At 46.6% G+C, this 16,351-nt stretch overlaps 1 protein-coding gene across 5 annotated transcripts in view; it reads left to right on the top strand.

Annotated features, from left to right (window-relative positions):
- LOC147019346 (cysteine-rich with EGF-like domain protein 2-A) overlaps positions 1-16,351 on the top strand; it is a 101,553-nt gene that overhangs the window by 68,738 nt on the left and 16,464 nt on the right. For all 5 annotated transcript variants that reach the window (XM_085899768.1, XM_085899769.1, XM_085899772.1 and 2 more), the window contains exons 6-8: positions 3,985-4,083; positions 4,763-4,846; positions 13,036-13,131. In XM_085899768.1, coding sequence (XP_085755894.1) covers positions 3,985-4,083; positions 4,763-4,846; positions 13,036-13,131 — 279 coding nt within the window. The remainder of the gene's footprint in view (positions 1-3,984; positions 4,084-4,762; positions 4,847-13,035; positions 13,132-16,351) is intronic.

The raw sequence follows: 16,351 nt of genomic DNA, 5'->3' as shown, positions 1-16,351 counted from the left end.
CAAGTGCCTTCCTCCCTCAAGTCTGCATATATGGTAAAAAATTTTTACCTCAGAAGTCACATGGTTTGGCGGCCATCTTGGATAGAAAAATAGACTTTATCCGATTTACACGAAACTTCACACACTTATTCGGGTCGACGATGGAAAGCAGAATTTAAATTTATGATATCATAGGTCACAAGGTTCGGCAGCCATCTTGGATTGAAAATGAATAAATTTAAAAAATCTTCTTCTCCAGAAGGGCAAGACAGATTAAGACGAAACTTCACACATATATTCCCCATGAGGTCCTTTCTCAAGTTTGTTAATTTGTTCTTGATCGGTCACATGGTTTGGCGGCCATCTTGAAAAAACCCTAAAACCTTCAAACATCTTCTTCTCCAGAAGCGCTGGTCCAATGAAGGGGAGATTTCAGAACTATATTCGGGACACGTAGGCGATATAAGTTTGTTAATTTCGAAATGATACGTTAGACGGTTTGGCCGCCATCTTGGATTTAAGAAAAATATTAAATAATGTTTTCTCTGGAACCGCTGAACCAAACGAATCGAAAATTTGTAATTATCATCTACCATAGTGTCTGCACGCCTGGTAAAAATTATGACATCACACGTCACATGGTTTGGCAGCCATCTTGGATAGAAAAACGCACCTTTACCGATTAACACGAAACTTCACAAACGTGTTCCAATACCCAGTTGGAAGCAGAATCTAAATTTCTGATGTCATAGGTCACATGGTTCGTCAGCCATCTTGGATTGAAAAACAATATCTTCAAACGTCTTTTCTCTGAAACGGCTGAACAGATCCAGGCGAAACTCGACCACTATGACCGCCTCTCCATGTGAATAAAAAGTTCCCACCCCCTTTTGAGGTACGATGCAACGTTTGGCAGCCATATTGGATTGAAGGAAAAATATTAATTAATGTTTACTCTGGAACTACTGCATCAATAAATGTGAAACATCAAGTTTATGGTGGAACGCTCATGCGGAATGAGGGTTTGAAATTTCAACGCGATCGGGCCCAGGGTTTGGCAGCCATGTTGGTTTTAAGAAAAATATTAAATAATGTTTTCTTTGGAACTGCTTCACCTGGAGAAGCGAAAATTTGCAGTTATCATCCACCATCGTGTTTGCACACGTGGTGCAAATTATGACATCACAAGTCACATGGTTTGGCCGCCATCTTGGATTGAAGGATAAATATTAATTAATGTTTACTCTGGAACCGCTGCCTCTATATATGCGAAACTTCAGATTTATAATTCAGGTGACATGCGAAATAAAAGTTTAAAATTTCAACCTGATCGGTCACGCAGTTTGGGAGCCAGAATTATTTAATTATTTGAATCTGGAAGCCAGTAATAACGAAATTGAATGCTTTGTGCTGTCCGGTTCGTAACTCGTCTGTTCCGCGCCGTCTCGAAGCATGCCTGTGTTTGTATCACTATTAAATAATGTTTTCTCTGGCACCGCTTATCCTTTCAATGCGAAACTTTGCGACTGATACAACATGGGACTTTCTGCAGATGACAAAGGCGGACGGACTGGGTACCCGGTCATCACTGCCAGCAGTTATAAAGTGGCAGTTCTAGTTATTATTATTATTATTATTTTGTTGTATACATTGTGGAGGCTCGTATAAGAGCTAACACACAGAACATATGTCCAGAGAGATGACCCTGATCTCATGTCTGATATTGAGGGCCTCCACCATTGTTGGCGGAGTAGAAGCAGCATGTCCAAGGCAGAGTGACCATGTCTGAATCTGAAACGAGGCTGTTGGAGAAAAGGAATGATTTTTTTTTTGTCAGCTGTGATGATGCTTTCCGTGACCTTGCTGATGATTGGAAATAAACGAATTGGTCTGCAGTTAAGGGGATCCATTTTTACATGTTTTTTTTAATGTAATGCTGTGATGTTGGTGGATTTCCAAGCAGATGGAAGATGACAGCAAATGATGGGTGAAAATGTCAGAGAGTGGTTGTGCAAGATCATGTTTTTAGGACTTGTGAAGTGATGCTGTCCTGTCCATTTGTCGAATGTGAGTTGTGGATTGCCAGAAACTTTTTTTTTTTTTTTTTTTTTTTTTTTTTTTTGTATACCTTGGTCGAGGCTCGTATGAGAGCTAACACACAACTCACAGCAAGGAGGCATGAGACAAGAGGGGCGGGAGTGGAAGGGACAAATCATTGGGGAACAGACACAGGTGAACTGTGGAAGGGAGAGGGATGGGGATGGGACGGGGAACATGGCGAGGAGAAGATGGACATTACAGGGACTTTCAGGAAGGAAAGCAGGAGAATTGAAGGAAGTGGGCTTGGGTGGATTATCGGGGGTAGAAAAGATCGAGGATTTGGATGGGGGAAGATAAGAGGTGGTGGTGAACAGCTGTTTTGAAAGCCTGGAGGGAAGAATGGGAAAGAATAGAGTGAGGAAGTTTATTCCAAAGGCGGGAAAAAAGAGGAATGAAAGAGTGAAGATGAGCAGTGATTCGTGATTTTGGTAGTTTTACCAGAAGGGGGTTGTTGGCGGACCTTGAGCGCCCTGTGGAAATGTGGTTGGGACAAATCGCAGAGAGAGCAGGGGGGGCAAGGCTGGAGAGGAGTCGGTAGAAGACAGAAAGACCACCGACCAACCTGCGGTGATTGAGTGAGAGGCCCAAAGACTCAGCTTCATTGCGGGAGATGCCAATGATCTTAAAAGCCCTGGTTTCGACAGCGTGAAGTCGAGAAAGGTGGGAGGCAGGAGCACCAGCCCAGAGGGGAGAGCAGTACTCCATCAGGCTACGGACAAAAGCTTTGTAAGTGGTCAGGAGCTCAAGAGGGAGGAGCTTCTCCACCTTCTCAGGGGCAAAAGGCAGATTCTGGGAGCAGTGGGGTATGACTAGGAAGGGTGGGTACAAATTTGAGAGGGGTTGGGGACACAATTTTGAAGCAAACTCAGAATTGAGGTATTTGGCCTTCTTGCGAGCGGAGTCAAATTTGAAGTCGCGGAAGGGATTGAGGTGGAGCATACACTCGAGACAGACTTTAAAAGGTGCCACCAGGTTTTTACAAGTACCATAAAAGTGAGGTTTATTTATTTATTCATTCAGACTTGACAAGGTAGCACCATCTTTCGAGGAAGAAGACTAGTTTGAAAGTTTATTCTTGAGGTTGGACAAATATTGTTTTCTGACTTCTGAGAGTGGACACACACTTGTGGACTTTTTGGAATGCACTGAGATTGCCTTTGGTTGGATTAGCCTTCCAGGAAGAGAAGCCAAGTCTTTCAGAGCAACTGCTTCACCGCAGTATTCAGTGTACCATGGGTGGTGAAAAAGGGTCGGATAAATGAAGTTTTTAATTAAGTCAAAATGGCCAACTGAGTAAATTTCTTCAAAAATCTTCTCCAGACCCACCAGTCAGAATGTCACTAAATTTGGGTTTCAACATGAGGCAAGGGTATTGATGTTGAATTGCGGAGGTCACGCCGATCACATGACCGGAAGTGTGTCAAAATGGCCGACTTTGTAAATTTTTGGGGAAAATCGCTTGAATTCCTTCAAAAATCTTCTCCAGACCCCCTCCCCACCAGTCAGAATGCTATCAGATTTGGGTTGCAACATTAGGACAGGGTCCTGATGTTAAATTGCATAGGCCATGCCGATAACATGACCAGAAGTGTGTCAAAATGGCGGTCACACAAATTCCTTCCCAAATCTTCTTCAGACCCACCAGTTTGGAGAAGAAGATGATTTTGGAAGGAAATGTACTCGAGATGTTTTTCAATGGAAGCTAATTTTGAGTACAGGCTCCATAATGTATCATTTATTTATTTATTTATTTAATTGTATCTGGGCTGAGATTCACACTCGTCGGTTAGTGCAAACCGATGTCTATGTGAATCGGCCTTTACAAAGCTTACAGTTTGCAATGCATAAATGATATTAAAGTACTTCAGATTTTTTTATTTTCTGGGGTTTTTCCCATGTTTCCAGGATGCCACCCTTCATGCATAACATGCTCTGGTCCAGAGGTGAGGGAATGCGAGGAATGCCAGCCGGGATTTGAAAAGGATGAAGAGCATGGCTGCATCGGTCAGTGTTTTCCTCTTTGACTAACACGTGCCATATTTGTGACAAACAATTGGTGATGAGCCTCACTCGTGGCCTCACTCGCATCGGTAGATGGTGACCAAAACTAACGAAACCTGTGTATGTATGTTAATAATTTTTATTTTTATTTTTGTTTCTCTTTCTCGGATTGGTCATGGACTTGATGAACAGCTATTGTACTTTGTTGTTTCCGCTCGGTGTAAAGTGATGGTTTTATATTGTATGTTATACTGTTTGAATGTTTTATATTCTATTGTGATGCAATGTCATGACTGGGCTGACGGGATGGCCAAGAGGTACGCACACTCGCCTCTAGGCCATCAATCGAGTAATAATAATAAAAAACGTCATGGGTCAGGGTCAGGTGTCTGATCGAAGCGGGACATCTTGGTACCCGGTCATCACTGCCTGCAGTTATAAAATGGCAGTTCTAATTATGTCTCTTATTAATGATGTAACACACCAGTACACAAACGCCACACAAGATACACCACACAAGATACACCACACAAAACAAGTCCTGGCGAGGGTATATGCAGTCTCTGATTGCTCTTTTTCTTGTTTGAATTGCATTTGAACATTATACACCATGCACTCCATCCTTGCTTGTTTGCTAGGAAATGTAACGTATATGTGCTTTGCCTATGTTCTGACCCCACAGATGTAGATGAGTGTGTGGATGAGGTGAGAAAGTGCAAGACGACTCAGTTTTGCAGCAATACAGTGGGCTCCTACACCTGCTCAGGTACTTTCCATGTTACGGTTTTTCCATTTATGTCAGCTTAACATGCTTTCTCCCCATCCAACCCCCAAATTTTATATTTTGTTTAAAACATGACGGCTCGAGGGGGTGGCCTTAACGGACATTCACCGACACCTGGCATCCAGGCCGTCGGTGACGAATCTTGTCCAATTTTGTGAGACACACACACACACACACACACACACACACACACACACACACACACACACACACACACACACACACACACACACAACACGATTGTCAGTTATACCATTGTTGGAAAATAGAATGCCGATTTAAGAAGAAATGCAGGGAGAGGATGAGAAGGATGAAAGCTCTGCGCACTGCTGCTTTGGCACTTGTGCTGGTACGTCACCGATGTTGTGCCAGGAGAAATCAGCGGTGATGGGGGGAGAGAAGGCTAGCTCATGGGGTGTACAACAACTTGCTGGTGGAACTTGCTCGACAGCTTGATATTTGGTAGCTATTTCAGCAGTTGCTGGGGTTGTTCAACACCTGACTGAAGCAAAATTTGAGAAAAGCCATTGCTTTTGAAGGATTTTATCCCTTTATCCCGTTGTCCCACCCCATCGACCATCCTTTCATCATAAAACATATAATATTTGTATTAAACGACGGTGCTCTGTCATTGTATATCAATGCTTGTTTAAACTCGAGGAATCGCCACCATCGGTCCGTTACGGGCCTGGGATGTCGAGCCCGCCATTTATCTGGTTGTTGTATGAGTATATGCAAAGGATCCCATTTGAACGCCACAAATGCCGCTCCCCGACGAATCCTACATCCATGGATGAGGCCAACACTACACCACTGTTGCTGACTCATCGTCGTCAACTTTTACGATGGCTGATTCGCCTGAAAAACTTGTTGACGACTGTCATGAACCGCCGCACATTACGCGATTATCAAACACTTTCAAAGACTAAACTGTTGCCAACGGTTTTGTTGTGTTGCATCAGCTAAGAGGATGCAAGTTCCAGCTGTGCCGCTGGTACAATGCCCCCTGCTGGTTAGGGCAGGAATTGGAAATTAGAAAACACCGGGATGACAGATTTCCGTGTCGGGATTCGAACCCAGGCGAAACGGCTTCGAGATGAGTATGTGTACCTCAAGACTGTGCAGGCCATCCTGCCACCCCGATGGAGGACTAACGTTGAACGAATCTTAAATGTAAAATCGGCTTTATGCAAGTCAAGTTTTGTCGTGACGGTTTTTATGTACGTACTGTTACGAATTTTGGCCCGTCCGGCGTGCGAACGACCGCGTGTAGCCAAAAGCGGCCGCCTCGCCCACCGGAACGGACAATTCAGTCATGACCCTCCGGGAGCTACCGCCCGGAGCCAGTCACGGGTGGGAGTTTAACCTCACCACAACTCAGTCCGCATTCTACCCGCGCGAAATAGGGTCCGATCGCCGAATGGTCGATTTACCTAAGTACTCGCGCGAGTAGCGTACCGAGGAGTTGTACCACGCCACAGGTCGACTCCGGACACGAACCGCTTGAGCGGCTCGTTCCGTACTACAGGGATAACCGAGCGGAATTATCGTCGACCTTGACGGTTCAGATTGGTTACCGGGAACTTACACCCACTACCAATCCCTTACGTGATGCAAGATGGAGATTCAATAAAAGGAAGGAGACCAAGCAAGGCAGGAAACAATTCAACAAGCAAGCACTTTATTTACACACATACACAGGCAAGCACGTATTCACAGTCAAGACAAGATGCAACAAATAGAACGCAACAGCAATACGACCGAATAAAAGGGAATTATTTACAACACTTAAACAGTTCTACTTGTCGGGACTCGGCGCCATATCACTCATTCAAAAAACAAAGGAAAAAAAGCCACCCTCACAGGCAAGGAGGCAGACAGGTCCGTGTACCAAATGTGTGTGGAACCTGGAGGAGCGGCCAGGTCCACGAGACCGAAAAGGTCTTACCTGCGTCCTCGTGACACATTGGCGGGCAAGCCGCAATGTCCGCGCCGCTGCGCCCCGACTCCGTGCCCCTGGCGTGGTCGGCGAGCCCTCTCCGGCATGCTCCGCGCAAGCAGTTTGGTTGGCACCACGTTTAGGGTGGGGGAGGAACGGGCCCCCCCCGGCACTATCTCAGTGCGGATGGGGGGGGTGGGAAATTGCTGATGCTCAGGGTCGGGAGAGGGGAATGGCTGGCTGGCTTGGATCCCGCGACGAGACTGCACCAACGACGAGACGAGCGACCCCCCACACTGCGACATCGATGCCGACCGCCGTCTTCACTCGCCCCGACCAGCCGCGTGAGTCGCCTTGTGCTCGCGTCTTTATAGGCCGGAGGAGGAGCCTATATGCAAATTTCAGGATCAAAACGCGATTGGAGGCGGGGCCACGCCACCCTCTGTTCAGCCATTGGCGTGGCAAAAAGGGGCGTGAGCCTCTTTTGATCCGAAATTCTCTCTCGTAAAGAATCCACGTTCATCGCGCTTGGAGGCGGGGCCATACCGCTCGCCCATTGGACGGAGAAAAAGGGGGCGTGAAGCCTCTTTGATCCGAATTTCTCTCTGAGAGGAACGCATTCGTACCCGCGGCTCGACGCGTTCGGCATCAATTACCGAACGGGCCCTGGACAGCACGGCGTTTGGTGTTGACTGGTGGTGTGGTCGATGGTTATGGAAGGAGAAAGGCGAAGGTGGTGGGGGGTTTGCTGTGGTGGTTTGCTGGTTGGTGGGTGTCGTTTGGGAATGGCGGTGAAGCGATGTTTGCGGGATGGAGTTGTGAAGGTAAAGGTCGTGGCTGTTTGCGTTGTTGGCGGCTTAATGGTCCAAAATAACAATAGAGAAAGAAAAATGGCTAACTGAAGAATCGCATCCTGAATGGATCACATATATTCCCTCTATACAACGGGTTTGGGCTAACTACACATGAACTTACCGATATATCTCACCTGAGGACCCTTCATGGTGTAATGCAAATTTCTACCACCGTAACACTACCCCCTCCCCTTTTTACAGACTCGTCCCGAGTCGTCAAATTCTCTTGTGCCATCATGTGTGGTTCTCCCCTAATACGTTTTACCTTCGGATCCCTGAGTGCGACATACATGTTATTCGTGTCCCCAAAATAAATAACCTACGGGCTGAGTAACTAACTAAATAAACAAACCCACTCATACGGACGACTTAAATAACATGACGGTGCTGAGACACACATTCCGGGGGCGCACTCATATATAATACATCTTAACACCTTACAAATTTACACTAACCATGGCCCAGGATCTATGGACTCTGCAGGAAAAAGGTAAAAGTCAACCGGCGCACGGGCCGCCACTGCAGGCCCGTGTTGTAGCTGCCAACAGGACAGTCCTTGCAGCTTCGCGACAATCCTGGGGGGGGCAAATGCAAAACAGAACGGGGGCAAAAGATGACGAGGGCAGTAGGCATGGCATGGCAAAGGTGATGGCAAAACAGGGCTGCTGTAGCAAACGCAGCCGGCAGTGAAGCTGACCAGCACAGGCCTTGCAGTAAAACAGCCGGCCAATGAAGTGGGCCGGCACAAGCCTTGAAGTAAAACAGCTGCAGACGATCCGGCCGGTACAGGCCTCGCAGCAACAGCCAGTCGATGAAGTGGCCGGCACAGGCCTTGCAGTAACACAGCCAGCAGATGAAATTGGGCCGGCACCTTGTCTTTCAGTGGAGGTTGGTGGAGGGAGTGCGGTGGTGCTGGCCACTCAGAAGGCGGGCTCGGACCAACCTACTGTCTCCCCCCCCCACCTATCGCCTTTGCCTGTCTCTGTCCATACCCACTCCCTTAATTTGTCAAAACCCAATTTAGCCCCACCTTATTTTTTTTGTTGTTTTTATTTTTACTCTTCCCCACTATAATTCGTCCCCTAACCCCCTTTATCGTCTTTGTTCGGCTAACCTATAGTCTTCCTAGCCTACTCCCAACCCCTACGTTCCCTTCCCGGAGGGAAATGAGGGAGAGCTAACGTCCTGTGTCGAGGCCCAATCCAAGCCTCAGGATGGCCTCCTCAGACTTCAGCGATCTAACCCAAAGTTGGTCCAGCAGCTCACAACGAGAGCGAAGGGATGTATGGTGCGGAGGGGTACACTTCCTATCTACCCTAACCATTAACTCTTAATCGACCCCGGGGCTTTCAATAAGCGCCTCTCGCTTAATCTATTGGTTCTAACAACCCAGATTCCCGTTGCCTGTGTTGGTGTCCTCTTCCTAGAAAGGTAGTGGCAGTTGAGGTGGTAGACAAGTTTAAATGGGAATTAGAAAGGCACCTGGATGCAATGGGAATAGAAGGGAATGGGGGATATTGGTCGGACGTCAAGGTAGTTTGCGTGTGGATAGATGATGGAAACGGGTTTACGTGGCACAGGCATGATGGGCCAAATGGCCTCATCCTGCAGTGTGTGTGTGTGTGTGTGTGTGTGTGTGTGTGTGTGTGTGTGTGCGTGCGTGCGTGCGTGCGTGCGTGCGTGCGTGCGTGCGTGCGTGCGTGCGTGCGCGTGTGCGTGTGCGTGCGCGCTATTTCCTCGTTACTTTCAGAAATGGCCTCCGTTTTGTTAAAATGACTTTTTCCACCTTTATGGCTCCAACAAACCTTTTTCCCCCACCTGCCCCCCCCCCTAATACAAACATCTTGGCTGTGATTTGACAGTTTTCTTCTTCTTGAACAGCCAAAATTATGCCCACATTGTTATGGGGGAATCTTGGCCCAAGTCTTTCAAGAACCTGCTGGCCAAGCCTGACGTTTGACTAGGGTTGGGGCAGGCACATAGAATTTGGCCAAGGTGCCAGTGATGGCTCGCCTACTCTTCGCAATAACCCCTCTGTGGAATATTTAACGTCCACCAACTAATGCTGGCCGACGGAACACCCAGTTTACGTATTGCAACCCAGAAAAACACCTGGATATGTTCATTTGTACTGGTGAATATTGTGTGAATCTGTTAATCACTCGCATAATCTCCCAGGTAACCATACGTACTGTCACTTGTCTTCATATCATCTTGAGCATTGACACCAGGATCTTTCCCAGGCAGCTACTCGGCCTTCTTCGGGTAGTCTCTCGATTCTGTCCAACTTCTGGTTTCTCGATCCGGTGTGCCATCCAAATTATTTGATTTTTGTGATTACAGATCTACGTTGTCTCTGTTTGACCTGAAGTTGGAGCTTGCTATGTACCATTCAGTTGTCTGTCTAATAGTCAGCTCCTCTCATCGCTCGAGATAAGAGTAAACCGATGTTTTGCTGCCTGACAATCTCATAATAAATGGGATGACAATATAAGGGTTTTTGATGAATCCAAGTTGTTTTACCTTGTCAGGTAGCCTTGAGCAAGGACAGTAAGCCCTCGATATTTGCAAGTTCCAAGTATTCGCAAATTAGTAAATGTACACCAATTCCAAACCCATCGACCTGCAGTATTTGCGAGTTTGCGAGCCGCCATCTCCCTTAACCCCCCCCCCCCGCCACGAGCCACGAATCACGAGCCGCCATCATCCTAACTCCCACGTCGCCTCCCACCAATGCTTTTATTTTTTTGCTTATTAATTGCCCTTGATCATGCCCTCTAATTGTAAGATGAGTGAGAAAGGTGAGTCTGCTGTAAATGAGTGAAAGAAAGTGACAAGTTTAAGCGAATGATTGAATGTGTTAGATCGGCTGGCTATGGGTGCGAGCGCGTCCGCAGTGGGCAAAAATCATATGTTATGACTTCCCCTACGTCGTCGTCGTCATCATGTTCTGTATTCTGTAATATATTTATTTTAATAATTGTTTTTGAACATTCACCATTTTATCCTCCCGTGTTCAGTCTGACTAGGAAACCAAGCCCTCTCTCTCCCATTGAACCAAATTATCCATATTCGCCAATTCTACATTTGTGAGGTTCTCCAGGGACCCAACCCTCGTGGATATGGAGGGTTTCCTGTATTTTGAATTGCTCCACGCACACGAAGCGAAAAGCGGGGTTAAGTAATTGGTTCATGTCCGTCCGTCCATCTGTCTGTCTTGTCAGTTTATGATCGAGAACCAACTTATTTAAAACCTGTAGTTTAGCAGTACTTTTGTTTATGAATTTGTCCAGACCGCACATGCCCAGAGAGGAGTGAGATAATATTTTGTATTCTGTCTGCCTTTCTGACAGTCAAACACAATTGAAAATCATTCCAAACAGGAAACTTCATGTTTTTATGGACATTATAAAGGACACAAACAGCAGCTACAAAGCACGAACATAACTTGTTTGACAGGGTTTATTTATTCAGCCTGTGGCTGCTTGGCTGCATCATTTCTAGGGGTGCAGTTGTGCTGTTGATGCAGTGCCCCTGTTTACCAGCACACCGGTACTCATTTTTCTGACCTCGGAAGGAAGCCGGGCTGAGTCAACCCTACCTGGTGTTAAATCAACAGTCCGACAGTGGCTTGAACTCGAGACCCTACGATCTTAAGGAGGAGGAGGAGATTGGGACCATACTCTGTGCAGAGAGCGTTGGTGCTGCTTAAGCAGTTTCCTTGGCTAGTAGGCACAATCCTGGACGGGTTGTCACTCCGACACAGTACACCAGCATGCTGGCACTCATTTTGCCGACCTCGGAAGGATGACAGGCCGAGTTAACCCCACCGGTATTAATTCAACAGCTGAGCGGGATTTGAACTCGGGGACCCTCGGATCCAAAGCCTGCCACCCTAACCATTAAGCCAACACCAGGCGTTTAAATAGGGTGATGTAATGGACACTGGGTAAAACGGTGGTAAAACCTAGAATTTTTTTTTTCTCCTGACTTTTACAATCTTTATTTTATTTGAGTTGTATTGGATAAATTGGTCAACAAAAATGAAATATGCGTTTCATTAAAATAGACATTATCAAAGCTTTTCGACTTGCACTCCTCAGGATAAAACTGCAAGCTGATGAATAAGAAGCACCAAACTCTCGTTTATAAAGTTACAATGTAATGTCCTCAACGTTGATTGGTTGAGAGAAAGAGAAAGGACGGGATTACCCGATTGGTGGAACCATAGAGCATCATGAATAATGAGTAGGCGGAAGTGAATCACCAAAGCACCGGCAGAAGCATAATGCTAATTTGCTGAGGGCAAGCTGGGGGGGAGATGGGGGAGAGGGGAGGTGGTTTTCATGATGACTCAAAGTTGACTGCGGTATAGTTGTCACATAGTCAAGCCGTCACAGTTCAAATAAATGTAAAGTTTGGACAAATTATTTCTGTCTACAAAGAATGGGATTGGTTGACCTGATGAATGTGGCCTCCATTGCACGAAGGTGAGCCAAACAGCGTCCTCTACTCAGGATTTTAAACCAGTTAATACAATATTGCTCTGCACCCTGAGGATTATTCAGTCAATGGGAACCAATTGCAAAGGCACAGGGAATAGTTGTCGTACTGTGTGCATTCTTACAGGCCCGAGTCGGTTCTCTCTGGGGCAAGACGAGCGTCAGTCATCCGAACAAAGGGACGTGTTGCTCATTACGATCCCTCAATCTCAAAGATGTGCGGCCCACATACCTCGCATCACACTGGCACTGAAAAATACATCTTGCCTACACTGGGGGGGGGGGGGTCCAATGGTGTGCTTCCATGCTTCTTTTTCCTCGCCCATTATCGAAACCTCCAGTGATCAGCTTTTGGGCTCTTTCAGATGACTCCATGTAGGTCCTCATAGAACCCTTCTCTCACTGCCTCCGAGTTGGTCGTCGTCAGAGCATATGCACGAATCCAGGGTTGCAAACCAATTAGACGACGACTCGAAGAGAGCAGAAACAGCAGAGTAAGGAGAAGCATCGGTTGTTGTATCTGCAGTTGCCGGTTTAATCTTCAGTCACCTGCGCATTCATTCAAGTGGACAAAATGATGGACTTGATAGTTGAATTGACAGCCAATGATGCATAATGAATGAATGAATGAATTGTTTGGTTTGCATAATGATGGAAAGTTTTTTTTATTTTTTATTTTTGTGATGCGCAATATGTATACGCCAGCCTCTTTTGTTGCATTTTGTGCGGTAAAGCAAACTGGTGATTACTTGACAGCTGAAAATATGATCATTAGTTATTTATTTATTTTTGTCGACCAGTTGCACGTATTTTTGTTTCAGTCTCACCACGTTGAATCCACTTGCACGTGCTTGTATTTTCTTTTTTTTAATGCAGATTGCGATGAGTCATGCGTTGGTTGCACTGCTCCGGGAAATGATAAATGTGCGAGGTGTAAACGAGGATACTACTTGGAGGAAGACAAGTGTGTGGGTGAGTGTTTGATGAAAACTTGAGCTGTATGGGAGGGCTGCACATACTTGGCAGTTTGGAGGGTACAGTATTATGTGTTACAATGGTTGATTTGGCATGCACGGTAGCTCAGCTGGAGAATTGTCTTGTTGTTGTTTTTTTTTTTTTGTATGCATAGTCGAGGCTCGTGGAAGAGGTAGAACACTGAACGGATCAGGACACAACAAACCAAAAGGAACAGCACTGAGAAGGGGGAGACACCAACAGCAGAGTTGAACTCCAATATTTTGACAAACAATGGATATGGTTGGGGGGGGAGGCAGGAAAGGACATGATGGATACAGAAGAAAACTCACAAGAGGGAAAAAACTGGAAAATTGGAGGGAGAGGGGCTTGGGAGGAGTGGGTTAGTGGGAGTGGAAAGCATCATGGTTTTGGATTGGGGATTATCTGAGATGGCGGTGAACAGCTGTCTTGAAAACCGAGACGAAAGAATGAGATTGAAGAGAATGTGGAAGTTGGTTCCACAGATGGTAAAAAAAAGACAAACAAATGAGGGGAATTGAGCGGTGATCCTAGATTTAGGTAGTTTCACCATAAGGGGGTTGATTGTATATGATGTGCACCCAGCAGACACCTAGGGTTGGGGGAGGGGGGGATGTAACGAAGCACAGAAAGAGCAAAGGGTGCAAGACCAGAGAGGAGGTGGAAGAAGACAGAGAGACCACCGACCTGTCTGCGATGGCAAAATGATAAGCCCATAGACTCAGCTTCAGCATGGGAGATTTCAATGATGTTGAAGGCCTTGGATTCCACAGCGTCGAACTGAGCAAGATGCGAGGCAGGGGAGCCAGCCCAGAGGGGAGAGCAGTACTCCATCAGACGAACGAACGCCTTGTAGGTGGATCGGAGTTCAGCTGTGCCAAAGAAGGACTTTGTACGACAGAGGATGCCCAGTTGGTGGCTGGTGTTTGAGGCCAACTTTGAAATGTGGTTTGTCCAAGAAAGATCATGGCTGAGAGTGAGACCCAGTAGTTTGAATGACTGAACTTCCACACGAGAATTATTGAGAAAGTAGATGAGGGGATTGGGTTACCAGACGGTCCTTTCCGTGAGAGATTGTGAGAGTGTGAGATTTGTCAGGATTGAAAGACTTGTTCCAAGTGTTTAACCAGCTTGTAATTTTGTCAAAGTGTGAAGAGAAGGAAGAGGAGACAACCTGCCTGCTGGAGGATGAGGGATGTCACGGCAGAGGGTGGAGTCATCAGGGAATAGATAAAGAAGATTATCTGGAGAGTCAGATATCATTGATGAAGATCAAGAAAAGGACTGGGCCCAAAACACTGCCTTAGGAGATTGAAGGATTCCTTTGAGAGCCACATTTTGACTACAAGAGCAGAAGAAGTCAGTAAGCCACATGTGGAGTTGGCCTTGGATGCCATGGGCAGACAATCTGGCATCCTGTCTTACTCTCCAAACTATCAAAACTATGAGGTATGTCCAGGTGGACTGTCCTGATTCCTGACTGCCCACCTCTTCCCCTCCCTCCCTCCAGACTCGCACACCACTCTTTTCCCTCCCTCCCTACGGACTCGCACCCCACCTCTTCCCCTCCCTCCCGCAAGATTCGCACCCCACTTCTTCCCCTTCCTCCCTCCAGACTCACACTCCACCTCTTCCCCTCCCTCCCTGCCTCCGGACTCGCACCACACCAATTCCCCTCCCTCCCTCCGGACTCGCACCCCACTTCTTCCCCTCCCTCTCTCCCTCTGGACTCGCACCCATGCCTTCCCTTTCCTGCATAATTAGTGGTGGTTGGCTTTACTGCACACGTCCCCAGAGAGTGGGCTTCCCACTCTCTGGGGACGTGTACAGTGCAAAAATGCAAGTTATCTCCACAGCTAACTTGTACCCTCTGCCACCACCACCAGGTGTTACTACACCAAACACATTTACATGGAGAATTTTCATGGACCTAGCCTCCCGAACCCCCGTGACTGCAGATGAAACCAAGTAGCCCATGGTCACCACAAAGTGGGTCTTGGTCCATGTGCCAAGTTTGGTGGCATTTGGCCCAGTAGTTATGGTGTTGTTGGTCACACACACACACACACACACACACACACACACACACACACACACACACACACACACACACACACACACACACACACACACACACACACTGCCATTTATTTATTAGATGACTGTGCTGGCTTGGCAAGCAATTTCTGATGGGTTATAACAAACATCATCCGGAGACGACCGGAGTGTCAAACAATGTCCGAATTGGATACATGAACACTTTTAGTAAGTCGGAACTGCTGCTGAGGTCAATAATGAAGTTAAAATTTTGAAATTTGACTCGTGTGAAGAGATCGATGCTCAAGGTTATCATATTTGCATGAACACTGGCATCTCCGGGCATTTATAGGCATTGCAATGTATCCATTGATACGTAGGTATGATGATCAGACATTCAATGATACGAGTGAGGAAAGTGAAAAATGAAATTTGGGAGCTTTGTTTTTAAGAAACCCTTGCGGCCTGTTCCAAATCAAGGCATTGTTGAGCAGGCCGAACAAAGTGGCAAATTAAGACCCCAGCAAGTTCGCAGAAGCCTGAGTCGGGGCTGACCAAGGATGATGACATGATACAGGATACAATTAAATATGGCCGTTAATTATCTTCAAAAAGGGTGTTTTAATTAACCCAAACATTGGTCTATTGTTCCTGATGGAGCCGGCTGTGAAGCTGGCGAAACGTTGCCTTGCGACCGGGTCTGCTCTCGCTTTGTTTTCTCAAATTGGCAGAGTCGATTGAGTTTTTACTTTGGGGCGGTTGGGATTTCACAATTTTTAAAGAAGAAGGCGCTTCCAACCAAATCATATCCATCTCTATTATAATACCAAGCTTGCACACTAAAAACTCGGCTCGCCATCACACGATCCCTATGAAATTGCTGTGGCACTTAGCGGACATGCCAACAATGTTTGGGAAGTCTTGGCGTTCCATAGTACCACTTGCATTTTGCACAATGTGTATTTTTGTCATTCCCTGTGTACGGTCTGTCGTCTGCTACCAGCTATGTTGTACTGCTATCCCGTGCATGTGCACGGGTATCGCTAGTATATATATATACCGGTCCGGCAGCTGGGTGGGTGTTTAGCATTGGGATTCTCATGTGTGTACTATTTGTGAACGTCTTTATAGCTGTGGAGGAACTCTGGGTTGGGTTTTA

This window comes from Eptatretus burgeri, chromosome 10 (genome assembly GCF_056783735.1).
Source record: "Eptatretus burgeri isolate ZD-2024b chromosome 10, Ebu_testis_v1, whole genome shotgun sequence".
NCBI classification, from domain to species: domain Eukaryota; kingdom Metazoa; phylum Chordata; class Myxini; order Myxiniformes; family Myxinidae; genus Eptatretus; species Eptatretus burgeri.
This window is presented reverse-complemented; position numbering and strand designations above follow the sequence as displayed.